General features: G+C 52.7%; 1 protein-coding gene across 3 annotated transcripts in view; it reads left to right on the top strand.

Annotated features, from left to right (window-relative positions):
• PLEKHG4 (pleckstrin homology and RhoGEF domain containing G4) overlaps nucleotides 1-27303 on the top strand; it is a 68260-nt gene that overhangs the window by 40695 nt on the left and 262 nt on the right. The window contains exons 11-23 of one of the 3 annotated variants that reach the window (XM_088529039.1): nucleotides 9032-9170; nucleotides 10909-11031; nucleotides 11456-11647; nucleotides 19282-20222; nucleotides 21335-21584; nucleotides 22187-22276; nucleotides 22596-22817; nucleotides 23486-23656; nucleotides 23964-24141; nucleotides 24778-24894; nucleotides 24971-25234; nucleotides 25674-25870; nucleotides 26355-26438. In XM_088529039.1, the coding sequence (XP_088385165.1) occupies nucleotides 9032-9170; nucleotides 10909-11031; nucleotides 11456-11647; nucleotides 19282-20222; nucleotides 21335-21584; nucleotides 22187-22276; nucleotides 22596-22817; nucleotides 23486-23656; nucleotides 23964-24141; nucleotides 24778-24894; nucleotides 24971-25234; nucleotides 25674-25870; nucleotides 26355-26396 (2926 nt within the window). In that variant the 3' untranslated portion in view covers nucleotides 26397-26438. Of the gene's footprint in view, nucleotides 1-9031; nucleotides 9171-10908; nucleotides 11032-11455; nucleotides 11648-19281; nucleotides 20223-21334; nucleotides 21585-22186; nucleotides 22277-22595; nucleotides 22818-23485; nucleotides 23657-23963; nucleotides 24142-24777; nucleotides 24895-24970; nucleotides 25235-25673; nucleotides 25994-26354; nucleotides 26439-27303 lie in introns of those variants that run through there. The other 2 variants (XM_088529040.1, XM_088529038.1) reach the window with 2 other exon arrangements.

The raw sequence follows: 27303 nt of genomic DNA, 5'->3' as shown, positions 1-27303 counted from the left end.
GATGTAAAGCAGTAAGAATAGAGAGGGACAAATCCACGTGAAAAGCTGTAGCTAATGCTTGACTGCAAGTTGGAGATGCATACGCTAAAATAGGCAAGGAAGTTTGTACTCTCTGGAGTCAGATGTTATCTGCTAAATAGCTTTCAGGAGCACAAAGCAAACAAGACTTGCTTTAATCATTCTAAAAACTTCTCCCTTGGGGGTTAATTTTGGCATCTTTCCCTCCTCTGCCCTCCTAGAGGATCATGACACCCTTCGGTGTGACACAGAGTGGTGGCATCTTGCTGCTGCTTGGGCCTGAACCGGCCTCTGAGGGGATTTGTTCGACTAGAAGCAGGCTCCTCTCCTGCAAAAATGGATTGCATCCTGTCAGAGATGGTCATGGAGGAACGTAGAGAGGGGACGTGTTTTGCTACATCTGCTTGTTTCTCTGGCGAGTGATTTAAGAGCCTCTAGAAGTCCCTGATGGTGAAGGAGAGGTGCTTTAACAGCCTTTCTAGTGCACCACAGCAGTGGATTTTGCTGGTAACTCAACTTCCTCGCCTTCTGTAAGCATGAGCTGAGCAGGAGTCTCCATACTCCCTTCCCCACCACCATAAAAGCTGCTCCTGCCCACCCAGCCTCCAATCCACCCAGGGAAAAGCGGATCCCTCCAAGGGCATCTAACTGGCTGGATCTCAGCCAGCTTCCCAGCTCACTAGGGTTTTAGTAGGGTTTTACCAGAAGTACCAAGTACTCCTGGTACTCGAGGCTGCAGTGACCAGTATGAGCTCTAGGAGATGCTGAACTTCTTTGCTTGCAACAGAGGTGACACCTTTGGAGACCGGCTAAGGGGACGTGGCATGTTCAGCTTGCTCTCCTGACCCTGAGAGGCCAGACTGACTCTGGCCTAGAGCTGGAGTGGGTGTTAGTGCTGATGAGCTTAAGGTGTCTTTGTGGCGCCTCTTTAAGTGCTGTAATGACAGCTCTGGTCACCTAAAAATGCAGGTGGGCTCCTGAAGCCGTTGTTGACATTTCTTTATCACTAATGGATCCAAATGAGTTTAAACGCAGCACATTTGCTGTCACACCATCTGCTATGCTGGAGACTCTGCTTTTCCCGGCCTGTCTGCACAAATACTGAAAGTTTCCAGGTTTTGCTGTTCCAGCCTTTCTGGTGACGGAAATGCAGCACTATTAGCCTAGCTGAAATTCCTCTCAGTAAGTGTGGGCATGTGCTGTAGGGAGCTCCATCACTTTAATTTTTGCACTTTTGAACAGGACGTCCTTGTCTCAGTCTTTTCCATGTGTTAGACACAAGTTGGGTGCCAGGCATCTCTTTGGATATCTCATGTCTTGATGGACCAACTTGTGGTTTGGGGGCTAAGGCAGTTGTGAAAGATGTGCTAACGCTTTGCGGGTTTTGTGGTGGATTTAGGAGATTCCTCCACCATTTCCATCGTAACCCTGGACAAAGTGTCCAGTGCTGCCTTTTGTCATCTAGATGTGCCGTGACTCAGGAGCAGAGTAAAGAAAACACAAGCACTGTTTATGAACGTATAGGTGAGTGTGCTAGTCAAACCAGAATGTATGTGGCGTGAGCCTGGCTCTACGAGCACGACAGCATTATCAGAGCAGTGGGATTACACCGTGTTCTGTGTGGCAGCAGGCAAGAGAGCCACAGGACTAGACATGAACCACCTGGAACCAGAGAGAAAACCCCAAATCTCTTCCCTGACCTCCTCACCTGAAAAGAATTTGTATTTGCAAACTGCAAATAAGCAGCTTATAAACAGAGGAGTGAATTCTCCTTTTGTTTGCAGAAGGCAACATAGTCTGTGCACCCTGAGGGCGGAGTATGGGGGGCCAAGAGCTGGTTCTGCGGGCTGGCTATTTTTGGTGATCTGCTTGGAAGCCCTGGGTGGGGATGTGAGCTGAGCAGAGCTAATGGGCAGCACGGAGCAGATTTCCAGAGCAACAAGTTGAGAGGTATGTGATGAGAACACAAGTCGCTTGCCTGAGTAGGACTCCTCTGCATATTCGGGGCACTGTTCCAGCCCCTGCGTTCACCTGGGTGCTCTGTAGGACCTGCTTGTGATGGAGCCGCATGGTAGGTACTGTCACCCAACCTGCCTGTGTAGGGTGACATCAATGAAAGGAAGCTATGAAATTAAAATTTGGAGAAGATTTTAGTGCTCGATAGGACATAAGCAACAGCTGGAACATCTCCCCAAGAGGTGGGATGGTATCTCTGTCACTTAAGGCCTTCAAAATTAAGACCTAGGTGTTTTCCATGCTTGGCACTCAAGTGCAGCTGCATATTGTGTTGTGAGCAAGACCAGGCAGATGAGCAAGTGACCTTTCTGCTTTGAACATGTAATAGCTGCACTGGCGGTTCTGGCAAACAAGAGGGAGTTAAATCATCTGAGACAGACAAAAGGTCATCTGTTTTCTGCGTAGTAGGGACTCTTCTCTACCGCCACTTCCATCTGCAGTATCAAGGAACTAGATCTGCAAGTCATTTAAGCTCTGGCCAATTAATGCAGGGATCCCTGCTATTGATGAAGCAGTTTGGCATAGTTCTGTGTTGCCGTAGGACAAGGAAGACCCCTGGTAGTAGCTCCAAGACAGTTTACAGGTTTGTGCCACTCTGCAAAGTGGTATATGGGCTCCTTCCAGCACACATAAACCTTGACAGAGTGCAGGATCCCAGGAGCTCCAGGAAGAGCTGCTGAGGAATTGCATCGGTGCCATCCAGAGCCATGTCCGTCTGCCGCAGGGGCAGGAAGAGCAAGCTGGCTGTGCAAACCGTGAGACAAGTTGGGGCGAGGGAAGATGGTGTCTGGTGTTTGGGTCCCAGTCTGGAGAGGTGGAGTGAGATCGTGTTTGGGGATTTAGAAGCAGAGGTGTGTGCCTGATAGATGGCCATGACCACCAAGATAGGGCAGTCGCTGTCAAGAGAACCACTTGGTTCTCTGGGGAAATCCTCACTGAAGGTGACAATGTATTCTTCCATCTCCCCTCTGCTTTAGCAACTGAAGACGCTCTCCTGGAGTTTTCACCTTTTGGTCCTTCACTTTTTGGTTTGAAGTGAGGTGGAAAACTGCTCTTAAACACTCAGAGTTTGGCAGTGTGCTTGCACGAGGCACCCCAGGGCTGTCCCAGGTGACCCAGAAGGTGCTGACAAGCACCAAACCCTTGGCCCTCAGCAGTGCCGAGGTGGCCGGGTTCTTCCCCTCCTCATTTGTTTGCGTCGGGTGGAGGGAGGAGCGCGCAGCGACACTTCTATCCAAACACCGTGGCGCTCGCTATTCATCTTCCTAACAGCCTAACCTGTTCCCTGGGTTTGCGTGGTGGTTTGAGCCCAGCGAAAAGCACTTACGCCCGCGTTGAACCAACCGTGGCGTGGAGCCGTGCGCTGCGCGTGCTAAGCACTGAGCAGAGCCCGCTGTGGCGTTTGCGAAGAGGTCACAGCTTGTGGAGGTCTTTGTAGGTAAGTCTTCCTTGCTCTTTGAGACACTCTTTTCACAACAGGTTCCCCTTAACTCCCCTTTTGCTGCTACTGCTTTTCTTCTATGTCCTAAGTCATCATGGATGCGGGAAGGGTTTGCTCAGAGCACGTATGTCTTGCTGCTTCTTGTTTGTGATCTTTGTGCCAAACAGGGCGTTAGGTACTTCATGGCACTGTGTGTTTTAAGCGCTTAAAAATAGTGTGGAAAAAAATATTGCCAAAAGTTTCCAGCATAGGATGTTAGCTGAAGCAGCTGGTGTTCCTGGCTCGGCCTCGGACTGTCCCACAAATACTGTTTTTTATCTGGTGGAGTTGGGGTAGGTGTTTCTAATGCTGTGGGTGGTTAATGGCACAAAAATCACTGTCTTTAGCTGTATTGTAAAGATGGGGAGTGCGCATTGAGCATAGGCATCAATTCTATTGCTTTTAAAGAGACTTCAGAATATCCTCCTGCTAAAAAAAGAAAAAAAATGTTTAAGTAAACTGTGCTTCCGTAGAGAAGTCCCAAAACGACTCTGTGTGAATTGGCTGGTGCTGATCCCAGTGAGTGTGCTTGACGGATAACCCAGCTGAGGAGGACTTCATTCAGCTCTGTGGATGCAACCAGAAATACTAACCCCATCATGAATTGCAGGTGTCCCCCAAGAGGCCCCAAAACAAATTTGACATCTGGCTCTTTCTAGGCACACCCGTGTATCCTAAAACCTGAATCCAGCCACTTGAGTGCTTTTATATGGTGAAGAAAACCACTGTGGCTCTTCGTGTGCAGCAGATGGAGAATTAATTAGCAGAACCTGCATTACCTTCACCATGGCTTTTGCAGATGATAACCTGGTTGCAAACTTTTCAGCTTGAAGAACAAGGCGACACGTTTGAGGTTGACCTCCTTTCATTGGGTTCTTACGAATGTGGCAGTCGGGTGTGTTGCTACTGAAACACTTTAATGACCAGGAAAGTCTCTAGTGCGTTTATGTTCCAGTAAAACAGTCCTAAGGCATGTAATACTTCCCTGCAAATTCGCAAGGATTTGGGCCTGGAAGATAGTCCAGGACGTGTAAGTGATTGCAGTCCAAATCCCAGCACAAGTGAACTGGTGTTATCCTCAGAACATGCCTCTAAATCTCTTAGTTGCCACATCCTCCTCCTTTCTACCAAAACCTCTAGAGACATCCACTAGGGAAGTTCAGTACTGGGAGCGGAGCATTAAATGTGTTTAATGGAGCATCTGGCTATGTTTTTTCTAAATTACAGGACGATTAGGGATATCTGGTTTGCCTGTGCAAGTTAGCTGGAGTAAACGTGCTTAAGCACTGTCAAATACACCGAGAAAAGGGCAGTGTGTCTTGACTTCCTTCCATTCTTGGACACTGGCCATTTTAAAAATGGACCAGGGTTAGTCAGAGGTTGGGCTCTGCTTTTAGCCCTGTTTCTGCCCCTCTTGCTGATGGTTTTCTTTGGTGGACACTTCTTTGGTGACCATGTATTTTCATACACAAGGCATTTTGCTTTGAAAACTGAAGCATGATTCTCCCAGGCTAGCAAGTTTTGAGGGATGGATTCAGACAGAAATAGTCCTTTTTCTCTCTCTCTCTAAATTATAGGTTTAAAATTACCCTAACATTATACAACAGTTGGGCACTTCTCCAGTAGACCGAAGACATTTGGAACCTTTTCCACTGAAATGATAATTGCCCAATGAAAACAGGATTTGGGAAAACATAAACTGACATCAAACTACTCCATTTTGCCATAAATTATACTGACTCGGCGCTCTTGCAAAATTGCCTTAAATGATTTGAGTATGGAAGAATGCAGGGAAGGACTTCCCCCCGCACTCACACGCGCGGGGAGGTTTCAGAGCATCCAAACAAATCCAAGCTTAGACAAAACTTTCCACTGGCTTCAGACAACCGCCTGCTTTTCTTCCTTGGAGCTGCACAGGCCACTGTCAAAATCTCTTCCAGGGGCTTAACCCCAAGTTTCACTTGGAGCTGGTTGTGAGACACGTTTTCTTCTCTGACACCCTTTTCCATATTTGTTTTATTTACTCCAAGCTGCTTTGAAAGCAGTTAAGGGCAGGACTGAAATGCTTTTATGTCTGCCCCTGAAAAAGAAGGATTTGTTTATGTAAGGGATAATTATCTGGTGGAACTCGCTGTTGCAAGACATGATTGAGTTTATTAGTATACCATAAATGACTTGGGGTGGACATTTGTAGATAGGTGGACAGATGTATATGGGGTTGGGAGAACTCGGGCACTCCCAGTTCTCACAAGAAGTCTCCACTGGGCAGTGTTGAAGAGAAGTGAAAAAACCCTAAGTTTTCCCATGGACCATGAGGGGTTTCTTTGTTTGGCTCAGTTTGCCTACCCCCTTTTTATAATACTAGACTGAAAAGGGTTATATGATCCTGTGTGCAAGGCAGTAAAAGATGCATGTTGGTTGGGGAGCCTGTCTGGCCGGTCAAATTGAACTGTCAAGAGCTGACAGTGTGTGAATGGAGTTCCCTTGGAGATGCACCAGAAGACCAACAACTAGAAGTTCAAGTTTTAATGAATGCCAGCCAGGCGAGGCAGAACACGCACAAAGTGCAGGGCTTGTGTCTTGAAGCAGAGAACTGGGGTGCTGGGATGCTGGAGGGACTCAGATGAGGGGGAGGAGGAGGAGGAAGGACTCACCTGAAGGCCCTCTGGGGCTCTGAGCCTCCGGAAGCCTTTTGGAAATGGTTATTCTGGGTGCCTTGTGTGGTCACTCAGCAAACTGCTGGCAGCTCTAGGCTGTTGTATTGTGTCCCAAGAAGTGTATGATGGGCTGCTGCAAGCATTCAAGAAAACAAAATGTCTTAAATCACCAGAATAAGGGAGCAGCCCGAGTGCTCCAAACTACAAATGAAGACAAGCAGCTCCTCCTCTGGAGCCAAGGCATGTGTGAAGCCAGGAGGGCACTGTCATTTGGGATGGATTTTCTTCAATGCTTCATCTCCTCAGGAAACCACTCATCAGCATCTTTGCTCCTTACCTAGGGTGGTCTCCTTGGGCTCTGTGGATGGGCCAGTAGGTATATTTTATTGCTGTGTTTTTGAACCCTACTTTCCCCAGAGTGGTTCAGTCGTCATGAGGCCAGTACTGATCTCAGTTGCACTCCAAACCGGTGTGTCTTCTCCATGAGGCTCAGAGATGGCACATGCGAATTAACCTCTTCCCAGTGAGCTTTTAGCAGGTGTATTTCCATAAAAAAGAAAGAAATCTTCGTTACTTTGTTGATACTTCCTATCCCTGTATTTTAAGGGTGTTTCCGCAGTTACAGAGCTGTCTTCAGAAGAAGCTGTTTCCTGCTGCAGGAGCATGCCCAGTGCTACCTGCAGTCCTTGCAGCCACTCAGCCCAGGTTGTGACTGACTTCTGTCAAGGAGAATTGCTTGAAACCTGTGAGTGGGGAGCAGGACAGCTGGAGCCCTGTTTCCTCCAGCTGGGTGTGGAGTGGCGCGGGGCTGCCTTTCCCTCTATCACGTTACATACCACGCTAGGTCAACCAACACAAGAGCTGCAGCTCTCGTTTCAAGCTGCTGCGCTGTCAGGTTACCGTCTTGCAGTACCTTGTTAAATATTGATATTGTGCATTCCTTCCTTATCGTGAGTTGGCTGTGTAAGAATTCCCTCTGAAGAAAAAGGGAGCTGAAAATGACCCCATTGCTGCGTGTCATCAAAATGTAGCTCAGAGTTGGCAAATCCTTGCAGCCCATGGTGTTGCATGTAGCAGTCTGTAACGTGGCAAGTTGCAGGGGCTTGCTTGCCTACGCTGATGGCAAGGGAAGGATTTGGGATGCACATCTGCTTTCCTTAGCGTTCCAGCAGGAATTTCAGCCCCATGAGAGCAGGACCTGAGGAAGTCTGCCTGTCCAGCAGTCGATCCCTGAGCCGTGTTCAGAAAGTAGGACTTGACAAATAGTCCCTGTTGTGCAAAGCCCAACAGCCCTAATATTGCGAAATGCGCCTTCAAACCCTCTCGTACACTGTTTCTCCTGAGCTCTCCTAGCTGTGTTGCTGCTGCCGACAGGCACTTGCCTCTAGAACCTGCTCTGTAACCCGGTTTTTCAGAGCTCAGCACAGACACTGGATACGGCTCCGCCGCCACAGCCTCCCGGGCTGGGATTCAGGTCTGTCCCTAGGAAAGCAGCCGACTAACAGCATCACTCTATGTTTAGGGGCATGTTTGGGTCTCACAGCTTGGGTCTTGCAGCCCCTTCGCAGAGAACCTGTTTCCACTGCAGTCATCCTGATCTCAGTCCAGAGACAATTTGGGTAGTGTTTTTTCTTTTTTGGCTGCCCTTTGGAGAAATCCATTCAGCCTGATGGCATTTTGAAGTGGAAAAACAAAAGTATCTTAAGAGCCTGAGGTTTGAGATGTTGGCTAATACGCAGGAGGTGGAATTTCCACTGGAAAAACCCTGTGGATTTCGGCTCTGCAGATCTGGTTGTCCAGAGCTGCTGCACTGCCTTGCGCCCACTAAGTACCAGCTAAAACCTTCAGGATGGTTTGTGCCGGATAGGTTCAAATGTCTGTAGCTTGAGGCAGAGATGAACACAAATCCTAAACTGCTTGTATTAATTTCCATTAGCAAAGCTCTCCTACTTTTATTAGCTCCCTATTTCACAAGTGCTTTGGGTAACTTTAATGATATGATTAAGGAAAGCCATAAGGCAGAGTGTTGTAGGCCCAATGTATGTGGGTGCCGGTTTAGGGTGAGCACAAGAAGTGCTGCAGCAGCAACACAGTCTGACACAGTTTGCACAGCTACAGGCAGAAAGAAATTGTAGCGTTTTCTGGTAGGTGTCAGCTGAGTCTTTGTAAAAGGGGAGAAAATTTAGAAACAGAAGAAAAGAAATGTGGGAAGTTCAGGAACGCCAAGAAAGAATGAGCTTGAATTCCATCCTCTCCTGGATCCTGCCTCCGATGTGCTCCAAGCTGAAGGAACTTGCTGACATTTGTCGTCTGGCCTGGATTACAGAGTGTGCTCAGCCCCTGGCTCCAACCTGACCTGTTCCAACCTGCCTACGCCTGTAGGAATCAACTTCTGCCGTGGCCAAGCTGGCAGGAGGGGCAAAGTGCCGCATGGCACCTCCTGTGCTTTGGTCAGCACAGCTACCTGGGGAGGCCGGAGCTCCCTCTGTGAGTGCTCCCAGCCCAGCGCTGTCAAATTCACCTCCTCTTGCCCACTGGGTGCTGTGCACTTTGCCTTTTTTGAGTTTCCTTTCCCAACGTGGGACATTTAGACTAAAATGTCACAAGGAACCTGCCCAAGAGGCAGTGCTCTTGTCCCTCCTGCCAAGGCTTCTGCACTGGAAACAAGAGAGCAGTGACTCATAGGAAGGAGCAGGGAACCACAGAATTTTCTCTATTTTCCATCTGGAGGTGGCCATTACTTGAGTCCCGCTGGGAGGATGACTGCAGGGCTGCTCTTAGCCAGCTCATGTTTGTGTGAAGCGCTGGAGGGTGAAAACCTAATGCAACCCCCTCTGACCAGACTTGTATCCCCTTGCAGGGACGCACTCGATGCTGCCGGCGTGCTCTATAATCAGGTTGATGAGGGCGTTCACCGACTGGTGATGTTGTCAAACAGACGCATCCAGGAGCTGGAGCTGGTGATGGAGTTCGAGAAAGTAGACGAGTGTTTTAAGGAGGTAAGGCCTGTTTGTCAGCTCCTGCTGCCACCCTCTGCCTGTGCAGCTCACAGCAGCTCCTGGGGCTGCTGATCCCTCCGTGAAGCCTTTTCTTGTAGCATGGTGCCTGTAGACATTCAGAAAGAAGGTCTGAACAACCAAACTTACGAATTTGAGGTTATTGAGATGTGTTGAGAACGAAGTCAGTGTTTGCCTGGTATCTCCCGAGCGCAGGTAAGAATCTGCTGCTCTCTAGGTGTGGCTCGGTGAAACCCCACACGTGTCTGTGCGGTTTCTCCCGACTCACAAACCACAGTGCAGGAACTCTTGGGTAGGCAACACAGCTGGTGGTGGGATGTCTTCTCACAGTGCTCAGAAAAACATATTATCCCACCAGGTATATTGAGAAGTTGTTCCTCAGGCTCTGCTTTGAGAAGCAGCAGTGATGGCAACAAGCTACCGCTGAGGCCCTGTGTCCTCTGGCCTGTAGATCCTGGGCATGGTTTGCTCAAATCCTGCTGCTGAATGAGCCATGTATCATATATATCCCACACTAGCACGCTGCTGTCTGGATTCCTGTGTGGAGCTCAGGCCCTTGGTGTATAATGTGCTCCGGTTACACTCTGTGGCCTTTGGGTGCAGTCGCTGTCTCAGAGTCTCCAAGCAGAGGCCCAACATATTGTCCTTAGAGCAAGAGCCACGTTGAGCTCCTTCCTGGAGGTTTTCACTTCCCTTCCTTGGGGTCGTCATAACCCTTTACAGCCATGGCAGAATTGAAGTCAACAGGTTCTGGTTTCCAGAAGGACTCTGGAAACCTTTAGCTGTGTAGACAGCAAACTTTAAAAAGTCAGCAGAGTAGCTCAGGCTCTCTGAGCATCCTGCAGGATGTAATCAATCCTTTAAGTGTTGTGGTTTCTAGATAAGCTCCCTAAGCCTGGATTTTACCTCCAGATTATGGAGTTCTATGTCTGACTCCCGTGGAAAATCTCCTTTGCTGTAAGTCATCAGCAATGAGCAGCTTTATGTATCACTTAGGACTTCGTGCATGTAGATATGTATCATTTGACTTGTATGCTGTGTGGAGCTTTCCTTAAGAACCTATATTCTTATAGCACTAGAACCAGTTTCTTCATTGCTGCTGTGCTGTCCTTCCCACCCTTCTGTGTCTGCTTTGCTTTGAGGACGCTCTCATTAATGAGTTGCCTACTTGTAGACTCATAACTAGACTTATAACTATAACAGTGACTGGGCCATGACATAGAGGCTGCAAATCCCTATCGAAGAGCCCTAAAGAAGCATGAAACATTGCAAAGGATGAGAATCCATGAGTAAGTTCACATTAATTCAGCTCATATCCCTCTCTACCAGTTAGAACTGGGAAGGGTGCAGGCAAGCTGGTGGCAGACAGGTTGTTACCCCATTTTTGGGGGAGCAATAAGAGGAATAGCAGGCTAGCCTACAAGTCTCAGAGCTTACATTAGACCACGGCTCACCCAAAACAGCACCCAAGCAACTACTTGCCTTGTTTGTGCCTAAGGCTGGGTGAGCAATAGGGGAGTTGAGCAATTACGCAGTAACCTGAAATGGGAATAAACCAAAGAGAAGGTTTGCGCTGAAATGCCAAAATGGGGGGAGAAGTGTATAGACACATTCTTTCCAGCAATGAAATGACCAACCTTACGAGAGCAGTTCCCTGTTCTTTCCACTCAAAGGAAAGTATCACAGTGACTAATAGTGGAGCTTTTTCCTTCTCTTCTAGGTCAGCAGTTGGATTGAGAATGTTGGCAGAAAAGGACTAAAGGAAATGATCAACCTGGATGATTCTTTGGAGATGCTGCTTCAAACACAAAAGCAGTTCAGAGAATTTGATCTTGTTGCCAGTGTAAGTGTGGTCTGGTTAGAAAAGAGAGCTTACTTTCCATCTCTCCTCCTGTTGTAGGCAAAGCCATCAACTCCCTTGCAGCTCACTGGAGGGCATTTGCCAGTTTTGAGAAAAATAACTATTGTGATGGAAGATTTTTTTTAATCTGCTGAGGTACTTGTTTTGATCCTAATTAGTCTGTGGCCTCAAAAGGACCACAGACCTTTACAAGCTGCTCTGTGGCTAATATGTGTCATATGAGATATCAGGACTCTTCAGGATTCTGTTGTAACAAGCACATCCCACCCACCACATTTGAACCTCAACCCCCTAATTAGCCTCAGCTATTAATGGCTTTGAAGACTACCTACCATAGTGGGTAGTTTCCATGTATAGTGTCTGTGTGATCTCCATATCCTCAGATGCAGTCGTGTTTTGTTTTCAGGAATATTGCAAAAGGGGACAGGAAGCGCTGAAGAAGATGGATCGATGGGAAGACTTCTCCTCTGTGGATGTCCAGGCTTACAAAGTGAAGCTGCAGACCTATAGAGAGCAGCTGGAGGAGTTCTGCACTCAGCTGGATGAGAACAGGCACCGGGTCTGCGAGACAGTCAGGCTGTATGAATTCTTTGACAAGGTGAGAAAAGGTGTCTGCTGCAGGGATGAGGGGTGAGGAGACTAGAGCTTGGTGGATTATGAAGGACAGGAGATGCAGTTTGTGCACAAGCAGGGAGCTGTATCTGTGATTTGGAAAAGCCACTTGGAGCTTTCTATGGTGCATTTCTTTTTCAAGACAGTATTTTGGAGAACGGATGGGTATGTGTTCCAAAATGTCCATATTACTAAGAATGGAGGTGGCCTGTTATCTCAAGCTCTGGGTCATGGACCATCATGGTTACTGTATCGAAGTGAGAGATTCAGTGTGGTGCATCAAGAGCAGTGTCCTGCTATTTGCTCCTAAATACACCCTAATCCCTCTACTTTTGGAGGCCTGAGACCCAGGCCAGGGTGCTGGGGAGTATGACTGAGGCAGTGAGATCCAGGGACGGGGTTGGCCCGAGCCGCTGGGAAGCAAGAGGAGCAGGTGACGCATGTGGTGACAGTGCTGAATTTCTGGCATTCTCACCTTTTTGCTTTGATGGAATAGACCCGTTGAGCAGCCCTGCAGTTAGACTTGGCGCACTTCAGTTTCTAAAGCTGCAGATGAATAAACAGTAGGTTTTTTTCACGTGCATTTTAAAATATAGCTTCGGCAAGCACAGAGCACCAGCGAGCCTCGGCTCCGTTTATCCAACGCTTGTGCAAACACAGGGTACTGAAGTTCTCAAATTCCAGAAAGAATAAGACACTACAAGTTAAGCTGTACCAGATGTAAGTGCCACTTAGCTGCTGTCTCTGAGCCATCTTGGCAGCCCAAAGTGCTCAGGGGAGGTAGAGAAAATTCGACAAAAAACAAAAACATTAAGAAGCATCTTGTGTGAGGGAGGACATGGAGAAGGCAGCCCAGAACGTGACTGTCAGGCCGTGCAAGGAATGAGTTTGTTTGGTCTGCTCTGCAGGTCTGCTGTAGCTCATCTCTTGAGTTTACCCTGTGGTTAGGGGACCCCCTTGCTGCAGGAATGTGCCTTCCTTTTTCGTGGGAAGAACCAGTGATTTGGGAGAACGGCAGGAACGCAGGTGTTTGGCATTGCACAATAGTAACTGGTCATTCCCAGGACATAGCTGTTACACAGATCCCTGAATTGCCCATATTCTTTTTGGAGGACTTCATAGCATTTAGCTCCTCCCTTTTTTGGTGCCTGGCAATAAGGGGAACACACTCCTTGGTAGCAGCATCTCTTTAGGTTGCAGCTTTCATGCTGCACAGCTCCAGCGAAAGCTCGGGGACAGAGCACGATGTGTCTGCACTGCTTTGCTGTGGAGGAGAGAGGTTTGATCTCCCTGGTTTCAGTAGGTCTATAAACATTAGCTACAACACATGGATATCGTGAACCAGTGGCCAGCTGAAGCTAGAGGTGTGGAGGGGATCCATCCTGTATCTGTAGCACGAGTGCAGAAATGTGTGTCCTTCCAGTGCCAAGTATTTTGATCTCTGTCTCCGGAGTGCTCCACGGTGCCTTCTCAAAGCGGGGTCAGCAGTGTGGTCTGGGAGGCTGAAGGGAAAGCAACTTTTTCCTAAACTGATTTCCCTTTCTTCTGGTGCTGAAGTGCTCTGAAGACGCTGTTGGTGTCTCACAGAGCGGGGCTCTCTGCTCACGTGCGGCTTCTGCGCCCGCAGCACCTCTCCCTCCTCTCACTCATGTCTTCTTTGCTCCTTGTGGCTTAGAAAAACAAAGTCTTTGACAAGCGAAGGTGGACCCTCTTCCTGGGGGAGGGCCAGCTGGCCCACATTTGCTTATAGCAGCATCTCCCTGTTGTCCATGGCCATAGGAATGCCAGTGCCTGGGCGCTCCGGCCCAGGAGCGGGTACTGCTGTGTCTGGGGCCCCCCTGCAAACGGGCACCCACTCTCCCTCCGCGTAGGATACACCCTGTGCTGCATCCGGCAGCCAAGGGGCCAGGAAAGGCTCTTATAAGGAGCAAGTGTCACGCGCCCCGGCTGATGTGTCACTCACGTCGCAATTGTTTGGGACACAGCGGAGAGGCAGCTTTTCAGTGCGAGTCCGAGCGCTCCAGGCACCTCCTCTATGTGCACGGCCAGAGCCCTGCACCGTCTGCCCACATTCCGGCCTTGCGCCGTCCCTAACACCGCCTGTCGCTATTCCCCTTCTTCTCAAGGGGTTCAGGGGAAGGTGGCACCTTTCATCCCACTTTTCCATTAAAGCTTGCGGACTGGTCGAGAGGCAGATGCTCTCTAGGCTGCTGCAAGGTTTGCTGGCCTTCCCTGTCCTGTGAGTGACTGCAGTTTGCTCGGACAGTGTTCCCAGCTTCATCTAGTCTCTAGATGAGACAACTGAAGCACAGGGCATGGTAAACAAGATGGGCGTCTGCAGGTGTTGCTGCCTCTCAGTTGTCACTGAAAGGTCCAGGGCTGCTCCCTGCTGAGATTTCTCCTTTCTACCGTGCTCAAATTCTGATGATGTCCCACAGCATGGGTTGGAGGGAATCTTTCCAACCCCTCTTTAAGAAATAATAAATAATCCCTGCTCCTTTTTGCTTATTCACTGCTGAGAAAAGGAGGGCTGTGAATGGCAGCACCTCAGTAGAAACAGGGTTTCTATAGTGGTTTCCAGCAGCATCCCCAGGAGTCTCTCCCTTTCGCCCGTGTGCTCTCTTAGGCTCTTAAAATCATGACGCCAGAAAGACACCTGGTCTGATTCACTCTCCTGTTTCAGGGGGTCCATTTTCAAGTCTGATGCAGTTGAGGCATTGAGCCTGGAGGTCGGAAAGCAGATCTCCTTACAGAGTTCCTGCAAGGTTAATGCCTGAAATCTCTCCCTTCTCTTTCCCACCAGGTTTGTGCTTAGAGAGGTCTTCTTACACAGCTCTGATATTGATTTTTTCCCAATAGGGAGTATTCATATATCAGAAATTTTGTCTACTTGGGCAAGGAAGAAGTCCTGACTGATTCAACCTTCCACAGCTCCCCAGCTTGTCTTTCCAAATGTACGATTGAGAAGCTCTTCTGTTTTGAGTAAATTCTCCCCAGATTCAGTGCTAGATCTACTGGTTTTCAGGCTGTTTCCTCTTGGGTTGAACCAACAACTTTACTGTCAAGTTGACATCTCAGAGGTGTCTCTGCCTCCCAGCAAGCTCAGCTCCCTTGGGAGAAATCTGGATTTCCAGAATCCAGATATCTGCTCCAGTGTCCGATACTCCCTTCTAGTTGCTCAACGCAGGGCTGAGCCCAGTGCCTGAGTTTGTCCCTCAGGGCTGTATGCAGCAGGGGGATGCTCAGGTGACAAATCCCAGCCAAATTCACACTTGAAGGTGACAGATTCTTGGGGTCAGACACTTTCCAAGTCCATGCCACTGTAGCTCAGGCTCTCCTCCACGTCACGATTCATTCGTGGCACGTGCAGGAGGGTAGAGCCTCCACGTGTTGGCCGGGGATCCTGGATCCATCTCCCTCTTGCTGCCCTGACTGATTTCTGCCCCTTGCTGGAGAGCCGTGACAGGTAGGAGAGGCTGAGGATGGTGACACCAAACCAGCACATAGCCCGTTTTGTGGCCTAGGCTGCTCACATGGCCGTGCTCCCTGTGCTCCCAGGAGCGCCAGCAGATCCACGCAGGGAGGTGACCGCGTCACCATTGCAGCCAGACCCCAAGAAGGACGTGTTGAGGTGAGCTGGACGTGGTAGATCTGGTGTTCACCCAAGGCCGAATGTTGCCTTTTGTGCTTCCTTCTCTGGGGGCGAGAAGGGGCCAGGCGCCCGCGTGCTGGCATCCGTGCGGGTGTGGGGAGCCCTCCTGCAGGCTGGAATCCCCTTTAGTCACAGGAGTTACCCGCTCCGGACTGCAGCGGCGCAGATGGAGCTGCAAGGCACAATAGCCACCATCTGCATATCAAAGCCCTCGCCATATGGACAGGGGGCTCTTCCCCCATCCCGCCACCTCAACACGCCCCAGCAGGGGCTGAGATCCTGCGAGTCTTCAGCGCCTGCCCTTAAACCAGGGGCTTATTCCCCTGCCGGCAATGGGAGACCTTCTTGGAGGATTTCGTGATTCCGGGGCAGGTAGCAACCTAAAGGAGGAGCAGCCCCTGGATGCCCGGTGGGAGCAGTGGCTGGAGAGGCCGGTGCAGCAGCCGGAGCAGCTCTCGGTAGGCAAAACTGTCCTTTGCTACTCCAGCTCCTTGGGGCTGGCAAATACTTTATTTCACATCTGTATTTTGTGTTTGTGCCCAATGCAGCTACAAGGTCTGATAAACTGCTGGCCATACAGAGACCCTCCTTCATGGAGATCCTGCAAGTTCAGGACTTCTTAAATGTTGTTAAGAAACGCTGCACTGTTGGGAGGAAAAAGACTCCTTCCTCAGCAAGAAGGAGAAAACCATGGAAACACAGCCCGGGGGCAGCTGCTGTGCTGTTTGGCCAGGGATCTGTAGCTGCTGAGCACTGCGGGCTGCAGAACGGCAAATCTCAGCTACTCACTGCCCAGCTTTCTAGGGAATCTTTATTTTTATACATGCATAGCATTATGTACCTTTTTATACACATGCACAGAGGATTTTGCTCTGTTTAACAAGCCAGATTTGGTTAAGCTGGTGTCATTTCCCTGGCTTAGCTCTGGGGATGCTCTGACCTGTGCTGGAGCAGGGATCATGGGGGCACGCTGGGATTCATGAGCTCAGCCTGGTTGTAGCCTGCCCTGGCTGCTGCTGGACCACGGGGTGCTGAGCTCGACACTGACTCCCCTCCCATCCCGTTCTTTCCTGCCTCACGGTGGGTGTCTGTCTGTCCTCCTTTCTTACCGTTTCAATCCGAGCAAGTTGCAGTCTGTGCTCATCTCATCCTCCGCCCTCCTGCCATGTTTGTGTAGCGCCCAGCATGGTGGGTGTGATGTAAACACAGCGTTAGAGAGTTTGACTTTTTAGTAGCTGCGTTTAGGCCAAGTTGGTCATTATATTGGTCTTTCCTGCCCTGGAGGGCGATTTTGCGAGCACGAGTTCTTCTCCCGATGCTCAGAGGCAGCTTCTTGCGGGCCCCAAACTGCATAAGACACGGTGGGGACGAGTTTGCCTTCTGCTGCTGCTGCCTCCCAGGTGGGACTTGAGGATCCGAATGGGGACAAATCGCGTGGTGCCAGGGTGAGGATCGGAGAGCCTCCACGGAGAGGAGATGATTCGCTGCTGGCGGCTTTGCTGAACTTTCCATGCCTTGAAATTACAGGGCTCTCGTCCGTCTAAGCCTGAGCTGCCCCTTTGCCAAGCCACAAACCATGCCAGAAGTCAGCAGGGGCTTCTGCTTTTAGTGACATGGAAAGAAAGAGCACTGCGAGGCCCAGGGGAGCCCGCTGTGCTCCCTGCGAAGCCCTTGTATGTCTTACATGCTGCTGCCTCTCAATTTTGCTCAGATTCGGGCTTGACTGGGGTGTTTTCTTCCCCTCTATGAGACCAGGGGTCTGGCCTGTGCCCAACCGGGGGCTTCCTGGCACCCTTGAGCAGCCCTAGCACGATGCCCGGCCCCCTTCCCCCTCCGGCTGCTCTCCGGTTACCAGAGCCGCTCGCTGCTATTTCACTTTGGCTTTAGCTTGTGAATAGCCCGGAGGGGGCCCTGCCTCCTCCTCCTGCCCGCCACCACGGGACCTGCAGCAAAGCAATATGGACCCCCCTGTATGAAAACAAAGGTAGGACGCGGCGTCTCGGGATCACTGCCTGCAAGTCCGGACGTCTCCGTCCCTTCCCCGCTGCCTTTTTCTTGCCAGGGGGTCGTTGCTGTTGCTGGGTGGGAGGAGGACAGCGCGTAGCCACCCCCAAGCTTGCATCTCACCAAGAAGGTGCTCTCGGCAAACTCTCCTTGGGACCATAGCATTTTAGCCTGAATGATTTTGCTTTTAGTAACATTTCGAAGCAAAACTGCTTTTTAATGGTGGCTCTTCCAAGCTGGCAGTGTCTAGGGCAGGTGCAAACACTGGATTTCGAAGGGAATGAAAGCAGCTCTGTACCGAGGGAACTTGCAGCCCCTGGGGCAGGCGCTGGCGTACAGGAGAGCAGTGTCTGCGTTGGACCCATCTCCTGGGCGCTGCTGAACCGGACGGTTGAGAGGGATCTGGTGGGTGTCTGCTTGGGCCGGGGTGTTGTAATATCTGGATGGTGTCCTCCCTGAGCACCCAGAGCCCCGAAACGCTCTGTGTGCCGTGTTGGCGACGTGCCCTGCACCGGGGCCAAGCAACGTCCCGCAGCCTGTGCTCGCAGATGGTGCTGAAGCCACAGACTGGGAGCTGCCGTGCTGAGAGCGCTGCAAGCCCTGCCTGCGATGAAGCGAGCAGCGACAAACACCCGGGTGACGGGCCCAGCACTGCGCCTGCATGCAGGGAAGTCCCTGCCTCTTCCTTATGGAGTAGCAGGTGGCTGAGAGGCCCTGGGGCAGCCAGGCAGGACCTTCCTGCCGTGACTCCTCTGGCCCTGCTGGGCAGGTCAGCCCTACGATCACCAGCAGCACCATTGCCTCCACTGCTGTAATTGCATGGGTCAGTAACGACTCATCAGCACCCATCTAAATCCAAGGTGTGGACTGCTTCCTGCCTCAACACAGTTGGGAAGATGGAGCTTCCCTACGTGCAGGTGCCTCCTTAGAAGCACGAGTGGCTCCTGCAGCCCCTTGGGGAAGCTGTAGGCCTGAGTGTCCCATGGCTTGAGGGCTAGCTCTTAGCTTGGTGGGCCAGCTGCATGAGGGCAGGGACTCCAGCTCCAGCTGTGCACCACCTTGGACAGGGCTAAAAAGGGCAGTTGAAGATGACATAGGTGGAAAAAAAGGCTTAGTGGCCTTAGCATGGCACCAATCAAGCAGGGGAGTGCAGAGAGCTGCTTCCAGTGTGCAGGATGCAAAGCTGGGCAGGCAGCACCCTGCGACAGGCGTGGGGGATGGAAGAGATGCCAAGAGATGCAGAAGGGTGGGTGTGCAGGGCCTGGCAGGACGAGTGCTAGAGATGCTCTTGTTGACCTCAAGGCCATCCTGCACCTACGGGACATAGACTGTTGAGTGACAGACCCAAGCAGACCTCAGAGGGGTTCCTGCTCCATTGCATCTGATTTTCACAAATATATTTTACTTGGGGTGAACGCTGAGTTTCCCCGACCGGGTTTATGACAGCTGGAGCACGTGCGCCTCAGTAGAGGGGCAGCACAGTATCACCTATTCACCTCCTAGCTGAACCTTGCCATCTTCCCTCCTTGGTGGAGAAAGCGGCAGTCCTTATCCCCACCCCTTGGCAAGGCCTGGAAGGAGGGCTCCTTGCTCTTGCCAGGGATGTCACGGTTCCTTAGGAGAACGAGTAATTCAGATTCCTGAATTAATTCCCACCACTCTGAGGTGGGAAAAATCCCTACTCCCTCCTCCCCGCTCCGGAGAAGACAAACGTGTCCCCAGCAGCAGGGGGACACCAGAGGCTCCGGCGGGGAGGTGGAGCCAGCGCAGCTGAAAGGCGCTGCACAAGGGGCTGTTTGTCCTGCTCAATTGTTTGGCCCCTTTGACAGCAGCAGCCGCCCCTGCGCTCGTGCTCGGGACCTGCGCCCGCCACACACTGATCCTTTCTCCCGCCGTGCCGAGTCGGGGTTGTTCTTCTGAGGGGCTCCCTCACTCTCTGCTGCCTTTTGTCCTCGTCCCTGCAGGCGTACGAGTGGGCCTTGGAAGGGATGCGCCACCTCGCCTGCATCAGCATGGAGGAGTGCGTGTCCCCCGAGCACTGCGGCGAGGTGCTGAAGTGCCTGGAGAGCTACAAGGGGCAGCACCCGCACATCAGCGACGCCCGCTTCCAGGAGATGAAGGAGCTGGCCTGCGAGCTGAGGAGCGACAAGGGCCTCAAGCAGTGGAAATTCGCCTGGTCCAAGTGCCAAGAGACGAAGCTGGTTTTTGAGAAGAAGCTCGAGGCGGCCTTGAGAACGCGCAGGTCTCTGCCCGCGGAGCTGCAGGCCGCCGAGGGGGAGCAGCCCAGCTTGGCTGCCGGCCAGCCCCAGCGGAGGCACTCGGAGGGCACCGCGCCGGGGCCGCGCTGGGACAGGACGTCCAGTGCTCCCCACTGCTATAACAGGCCCAACCGCTCTCCAGGCTGGACTAAGGAGAAAGCTCCCTCACCCTCCCTGAGCTGCCCGGGGGAGGTCAGCGCTGGAGAAGAGTTTGCCTGCCCAGCCACGCTCAGCACCGCTCCGCACGCGAGCAGAGGTTCGTTCAGCAGTGGGGCCTCCAAGTCTCCAAAGCTGCCCGAGGAAAAGCCAAACCTGGAGAGCATATTGGAAACCATGGAGGTGAAACCATCCCACGTCCCCGCTGCAGCCTCGAGGAAGCCGCCGCCCAAGAGGCTGCTCCGCAAGGCCCAAAGCTTCGACCTTCCCTGCGGCGAGAGCCTGTGGTCAGGCTGCCAGCGGACGCTGAGCGAACCTGCCAGATATGGCAACACGGGCGTCTTCATTAAGGGGCTGGAAGTGAGCAGCACGGAGCTGGTGGACAGGACGTTCGCGCTGCGGCAGCAAGCGGCCCACAGCTGGGCTGCCGGCTGCCTCACGGAGGCCGCGCGGGGTTGCAGCGCCGCCGCCGAGGCCAGGAGCTGGGGCAGGTATGTGGCTGTGGCGCTCGGGGCCGGCCTCTTGGAGCAGCAGGAGGTGCGAAGAGCTGGCTCGAGGCAAGGAGGGGCCACACAAGTATAGCACTTGGGTCCTAGCGGGCAGATGGCACAGGTATGGTGGGGAGAGCAAGAGCAAAGTGCATCCAGAGTGATAGGGGGATACCTGTAGTCTGTGACAGCTACTGCATAGATCTGCTGCTCAAGTAAGCAAGTAATTTTCCCCTTGGAGGCTAAGATTGGCATTCCAGTGATCAACCACTGACATTTGGCCTGTCATTTGTCCTGTTCTTTCACTGTCTTTGTCTCACTTTGCTTTGCGGTAGCACTGCAGCATACCTGGCTATGGACAGACCATGAATGTGGGCCCTTCTCGAAAAGGGCAGAGGTCCCCAGGCAGATTTTTCAGCTACTGTCATTGAAAAAGATATTTTCCCCTCCAAATGGCTGCCATTCCCTGTGAATTTGAAGTGGATGTGAGAAAAGACCAAGACCAAAATCCCAGAGGTGGCTGATGGTCTCAACAGGGACTGCCTTTTTCCTCAAGGGAGTGATCCAACAGCTCTCCCTCTCCTGGCTCCTGGGGCAGTGTTACCCTTTAGACCACTGGATTTGCCTCTGGGTTTGGCAAAGAAGCCAGGCCCACATCTGGAGGGTCTGTTTGCCGCCATCCTGCATTGCAGTGGAAACCTGTGAGCTCTCCTGACCTTCCAGAGAAACCCAAAGTGTCCTGTGCTTCTAATGAAGTCATGCAAGGTTTCCTACCTTCTCTGACTTCCACCTGGCCAAGGCCTGGCAGGGAACATTGAATGAGCAGGTTCCAGAGACCAGGACCACAGCCAGCCTGGTATTTGAGCCAGCCTGGGAGCTTGAAATGCTCCCCAGCTCCTTGGGTCAGCCACAATATTGTCAGTGCTCAGGGTCATAGTTATCCCAGAAGGTTGTGACTCAGAGAATTAGTTAGATTGGAGGGTGCATGAGGATCATCTCTAGGCTGGGTCTCAGGAGAGTTTCCCTGGGTTTGGGCCAGTGCTTTGCAGACACTCAGATTTCTGCAACATAGCCTTGATCAGGGCCCCTTCAGGACCAAGTGTTTCCTCTTGCAGCAAACTGCGGCACATCATCGACGAGATGGTGACCACGGAGCGGGAGTACGTGAGGTCGCTGTGCTACATCATCGACAGCTACTTCCCTGAGATGGAGCGCCTTGACCTCCCCCAGGACCTGCGCGGGAAGCGCAGCGTCATCTTTGGGAACTTGGAGAAGCTCTACGACTTCCACAGTCAGTACTTCCTGCGAGAGCTGGAGAGCTGCTGCAACCACCCGCTGCGGGTCAGCCACTGCTTCCTGCGCCACGTAAGGCACCAGAGGGGCTCCTGGGTGTCGGTGGGCCATGGTGGGACCCTCTTCAAAAGGTTGGAACTTCAGAGGGGTGAATTGGTTCACTGCACAGCTGTACTACCAGTGGGAAGCATCACTTGGCTCTTTCCCAGCTCTAACGCTAGGCCCGTGCCTGCTCTCCGCAGCTCCAGGCAGTTGGAGTCAAGCCCAGGCCTTGCCCACCAGATTGGCCTGGGATGGCTAAGCAAGGCGGAGCCCAGGCAGCAGCAGATGCTCTTGGCCTTTCCCAATGTTCCTGGCTACCAAGAGATGCTGCCAGGACAGTAAAATCTCTGAAGCTTAATCTTATTTTGGTAGTATGTAAGGAGCAAGGGGGAACAGAAAGATGAAACTGGGAACCAATTAAAAAATATCATAGCTACCAAAGGAGCAGGACAAGAGCATGTGCTGGCTCTTAATGATCTCTGCAACTTGAAGTCTTTTCTGATATCCTGTAAGAGGTTCTAGTGTGGCCTGGCAGAAGCAGCAGTACTGGAATAACCAACCCAAGGGCACAGCTCTCACTGTGTGACGGTCCTGGATATGCCTGGCCTCACAGGATACCTTTCTTTTTGCAGAAAGACCAGTTTGGGATGTACGCGTTGTATAGCAAGAACAAGCCGAAATCGGACTCGCTCCTGGCCAGCCATGGGAATACCTTCTTTAAGGTAAAACCCACTGCCCACATCCCAGTGCCCCCTTGATGTTTGGATCACTGATGTCTTTAAATGAGCCCAGCTCTCCTGTTCAAGATATGCTGCCACTCAGCTCTGCTTTTCTGGCACAGCTCTCTGCACCCATGTGGGTGCTCAGATGCAGCAGTTGCTTTGGGAAGGAACCCAGAAAAGAGCAGCATTGATCTTACTCCCTGCAGACTGAACCAGGGGTCCCTGAGACCTTGGGTAACTGCGAGTGTCAGTGTCTGTGTGGTGGGTGCAGGGCTCTGCCTTGGGAGCTGCTCTCCTCACTCTTCACTGCTGTTCTTAGTTCAAGCAGGTACAGCTCGGGGATAAGATGGACCTGGCCTCCTACCTGCTGAAGCCCATCCAGCGCATGAGCAAATACGCCCTGCTCCTGAAGGACCTCATCAAGGAGTGCAGCGAGGCGCAGGAGGAGCTGGGCTACCTCCGCGCAGCAGAGGAGATGGTCAAGTTCCAGCTCCGGCACGGCAACGACCTGCTGGCCATGGATGCCATCCGTGACTGTGATGTATGTTCCCTCTTCTCCAAGCTCTTCCTCTCCCCCTGCCCTCAACTCGAGGTCTTTCATCATATGAGAAGTCTCCCCTCAAATTCCCAGAGATCAGGGTGCCACAGTAGTAGCACCATCTAGATAAAGGTTTGAGGGAGCAGCAGGACTTGTCAGTCTCGTTAACCCACTAGGAAAAGCAGCCTGGATGCTCTTGCTTGAGCCAGGTGAGCCTGTCACAAACCCTCTCCCAAGGGCTTACAGGTGGCTTGAGACAGTCTGGGTACCAGTACAGGGCCCTGCAGGCTGCCTTGGGCCCTTCTGTTTCCTGACTATGAAGCAGGTAACAGATGGCTGGACAGGTTGCAGGAGGAAAATCAAGGTCATGCTGATACGAGGGGCAGGTTGAAAGCAGCTAGGTGGGATTTGAAGTCTAGAAACACAAAGTGATCACTGCACCGAACAAAAAATCAATCTATCGCAGAGCTCAGGGTTGAGGAAGATGGATCTGGAGCAAGAAGGACCATTCTGACCCAGCTGCTCTTGGGCTGCCCTGTGTCCAAGGGTGCTGCAGGCCCTTAGCAGCCTGGCAGGGATAGTCTCTCCTTGTTCCTCAAGGGCTGGGCTGCTGCTTCCAGCTGCCACTGCAGAGGTTTGTCACATGTTACTAGGACGTTTTCTGTGTCTAGGTGAACCTGAAGGAGCAGGGGCAGCTGGTACGGCAGGATGAGTTCACCATCTGGCTGGGCCGCAAGAAGTGCCAGAGACACGTCTTCCTCTTCGAGGACCTCATCCTCTTCAGCAAGCCCAAGAAGATCGAGGGTGGCTTTGATGTGTACATCTACAAGCGCTCGTTCAAGGTGAGGGCTGCCCCGCTGCTGGGCTGTGCAGCAGAGCAGGAAGGGAGCACTCTGTGCACAGACACCTGGGCCTCCCTCTGCGCTGTGGAGTCGCAGTCTCTGAGGCATGAGGAGCACAGGGGAGAAGCAGGAGACACGTGTCCAAGCAGTGGGAGCAGCTCCAGGTGACGTGCTGGACATTACCCTGGCTGTGTCCCCTGCATTCAGACCGTGTTTTTCACACTGGAGCTGCTGAACTTTCTCTCCTGTGCAGCCTGAAAATGAGTTTACTCGTTGGCTTATACTTTGCTCTTCCTCTTCCTGGCAGACTGCAGACATTGGCCTCACAGAGAACTCTGGAGACAGTGGGCTGCGCTTTGAGATCTGGTTCCGAAGGCGGAAGTCCAGCGACACCCACATCCTCCAGGCCAGCACAGCCGAGACGAAGCAGGCCTGGACCAGCGACATTGCCAAGATCCTTTGGCAACAGGCAGCCCGCAATAAAGGTGTGAGCCCTCCCCAGGGCGTCGGTGCTGCAAAAGGTGCGGGAGCCCCGTTCAGCTCGTGACGTCCTGAGTAGGTGTGGAGCCTGTGGCCAGGCGGCTCTGCGTAGCGAGCAGCTGTGTGCCATGCATGCAGCTTCACGAGCATGTGCTGGGCACTGCCCCTTCCCTGCCCGGCTTCCCCCGACACCATCAGCGCGAGCTCTGCGCAGCCATGGACCCCTGCTTGGACTGCCTGCAAATCAGCGGAGGGAACCGGGAGCTTTCAGCGTAGGAGCCCTTGCCCTGTAAGAGCCGCTTGCCCTGCGAGAGTGAACAAATGCTTGCTATTTCCCCCAGTCTTGGTCACTAGAGTCATCAAGTGCAGCTCTCTGGGTCAGGTTGGCTGAATCCTTCCTCTCTTGCCCATGCTGCCTGTCCTCACCTCGCCAGAACTCTTCTGGATGGCACCAGGCCACATGGCCAGAGTGGGGCGTGACTCCTCCTCTGGGAAGTCTCCACAGGGTTGGGGAATGAGGGGTCATCCAGTCTAGTCTCAGTAGCTCAGGGGCAGCCTCGCTCAGGAGTGCCCTTGCCTGGGGCAACCTCATGAGGTGATTGTGGATGTCTGTATTACGTTGCCTTGCTCTTCCCTTCCAGAAATCCGCATGCAGGAGATGGTGTCCATGGGTGTGGGCAACAAGCCATTCCTGGATATCAAGCCGAGCGAGGCAGCTATCAATGACCGTGCGATCGATTACATCATGAAGGGCAGAGGTAGGTGCCTGCCCATGCGCTGCCCCGTGTGAGCGAGCGGCGCGGGGCTGAGCGCTTCTTGCTGTGTTTTTGGCAGGCGCCAGGACCAGGGCCTCAATCGCGGTGTCTCTGTTCGACCATTCCAACCCCTACAAGAGGACGCAGGCGCAGCTCTCCGGTGGCAGCACCCCCGCTGCCTACAGCCCTCCCTCCTCGTCCCTGCTGGCGCCCCTCAACCTTCACATGTATCTGGACCAGGCTCTGCTGCCGGGTGTCCTGGCCCCCAGCCGCCCCTTTGACTTCGGCACCTGCATCGAGGAGGATGAGCTGGAACACGAGACCAGCAGCCAGCCCTCACTGAGTACGTATGAGCCCGCTGCTCTGCCACGTGCCTGGGGCCCTGCTCTGTGCCACCAAGCTGTCCCTGCACCTTGCTTCCTACTGTCCCACCATCCGAGGATGCCGTGGCCTGGGAGAGCAGTGCTTGTGCCTGCCAGCCTGGCACGGTGAGCCCTGCCCTGCAGCTCTCTGATGCACAGTATTGGCTGGGAGGTGCAATGGGCGTTACAGTGCTGGTCACATTGCCCAGGGTACTTCGCCGGTTCTGTCCTGCGTGCCTGCTCTGTGCGCAGTGGCTTCCTGCTCTCCCTCCGTTTGCTCCCCTTTGGATAGTTTTGTCCCCTGTGGCTTTGAAGAGGCCTGAGCAGGAGTGTAGCTTGTGTGGCGGGTGCTCCGCAGCGGGTGCAAGGCGTGCAGGCCCAAGTTGCACTCACCACAATGCCCCTCCTTTCCTTCCCCAGCGACAGAGAGCTCGGAGTCATCGCACTGCATGTCGGGCAGTGGCTCCAGCGGCTCCGACAGCGGCTGCGTCTCCAGCGTCCCCCAGGAGAGCTTCTGTGAAGACACGGGGTCCCCCCCCTACACGCCCCTCAGCTCACAGCACAGCTCAGCCGTGGAGGAGAAGCCCAAATTCACCAACAGCCAGTACATTTCTGCAGTAAGTGCGAGCAGCCAAAAGGCTCTCTTTGCTTTGCCTGTCACTGCTGCTGCCCCAGTCCAAGTCTCTCACAGGGGAACTGAAGACGCCGCTCTGGGGCTAGGAGTCGCTGGAGGGGAGTGATGGTTCCTCCTGGGGGTGTTAGAGCTTTTCCTGCAGTGGCAGCGATCCCCAAGGAGACGCTGTGGACAGGACGTGCAGAGGCAGCACCGGGCAGGGATGGCATGGGCTGGGGTGTACATTTAGCCTTCTGGGCATAAGTGAATGGAGCTCTGGTGAGGAATGGAGCTCCTGTCCTGGAACGTCTGGGCCTTTCGTGGGGAGAGATGAGGTGGAGTGGTGGGGAGGAGCGCGAATCTGACGCTCTGAGATGTCAGCGTTTCTGCTCTTACCTTTCTGAGCCGTCTCTGCCACTTTCTTTCCAGCTAGAGCTGATGCTGTTGTCTTCTAACCCTGTACTAATGCTGGCTTTTCTCCTCTGCAGAAAGCAGGCCAGGTCACCATAAGTCCCTCGACAATAGTGTGAGCCCCTCTGCACACGTATTCTGCCTAAGGAAGTGGAGTTGTTGTAAGTAGCTCCTGCAAAGGGTTTTCCAGCAGCTCTCAGTGCTGGTCAGGTTCATCAGCAGCTCCAAGTCAGGCGAACCTCTTCCCCTTCTGCTCCTCTCTTGAGAAGTCTGTCATGTCTGTTCCTGACCAGCCTCTGAGGCTCTGAATCATCTGATTAAAGAGCCAACTCCCACAGCTAGAGACATGGCCTTAAACGACAGCTCTGATGCCCTGGTTGGAAGGAGCAGAAGCAAAACAGGCACAATCGCCCTCAGGTAGCAGAGGCTCAAGCTCAGTGTAGTCCGTGTGCTCAGATGAGCTTCCTTGCTCCAAGTGCCACCCAGCTGTCTAACTACTAATCTGTTTCCCATGGCTGTTCATTGGTCCCTCCTTGGGGAGGCCGTGGTGTTCTCCCAAAGCTGAATTTACCCCAATTTTCTTCAAACCTCCAAAGAGAAAACATCTAGGAAAGGAACCTTTCGGGTTATGGTGAGGCTGGCGTGGGGGAGCTGCTAGATGTTGCTCTCTCTGCTTGCTGGCTTCTGGTGGATGTCTGGTAGGACTAGGCCTCAAATGGGTCCTTTCCTCTGGGCATCACCATGTACCTGAGGTCACCTGGTCAAGATGCAGATGGGTGGTGGGATGGCTCCTTGGTTCAGCACTCGCTGCTTGCACCATGGGGCTGTCACAAGGTTGCCAGAGTTCATAATAAGGTAAAAGGAAGCCAAAGTTAAGGTTTTGGGAAGCAGAGCACCTTCGAGGTGTGTCATGAGCATGAGCTGAGGTGGCCACACAGGCAGTTTGCCAGCCCACCACTACTCTCAGGGTAGCACAGAGGCTTCAGGAGAGGCAGCCCTCAGCGTGTGGGCAGAGCCTCATTTATT

This window comes from Tinamus guttatus, unplaced genomic scaffold (assembly GCF_059628265.1).
Source record: "Tinamus guttatus ecotype Peru unplaced genomic scaffold, ASM5962826v1 Tinamus_guttatus_pri_ptg000323l, whole genome shotgun sequence".
NCBI classification, from domain to species: domain Eukaryota; kingdom Metazoa; phylum Chordata; class Aves; order Tinamiformes; family Tinamidae; genus Tinamus; species Tinamus guttatus.
The sequence above is the reverse complement of the archived record's forward strand: the minus strand, read 5'-3'. Positions and strand labels throughout refer to the sequence as shown.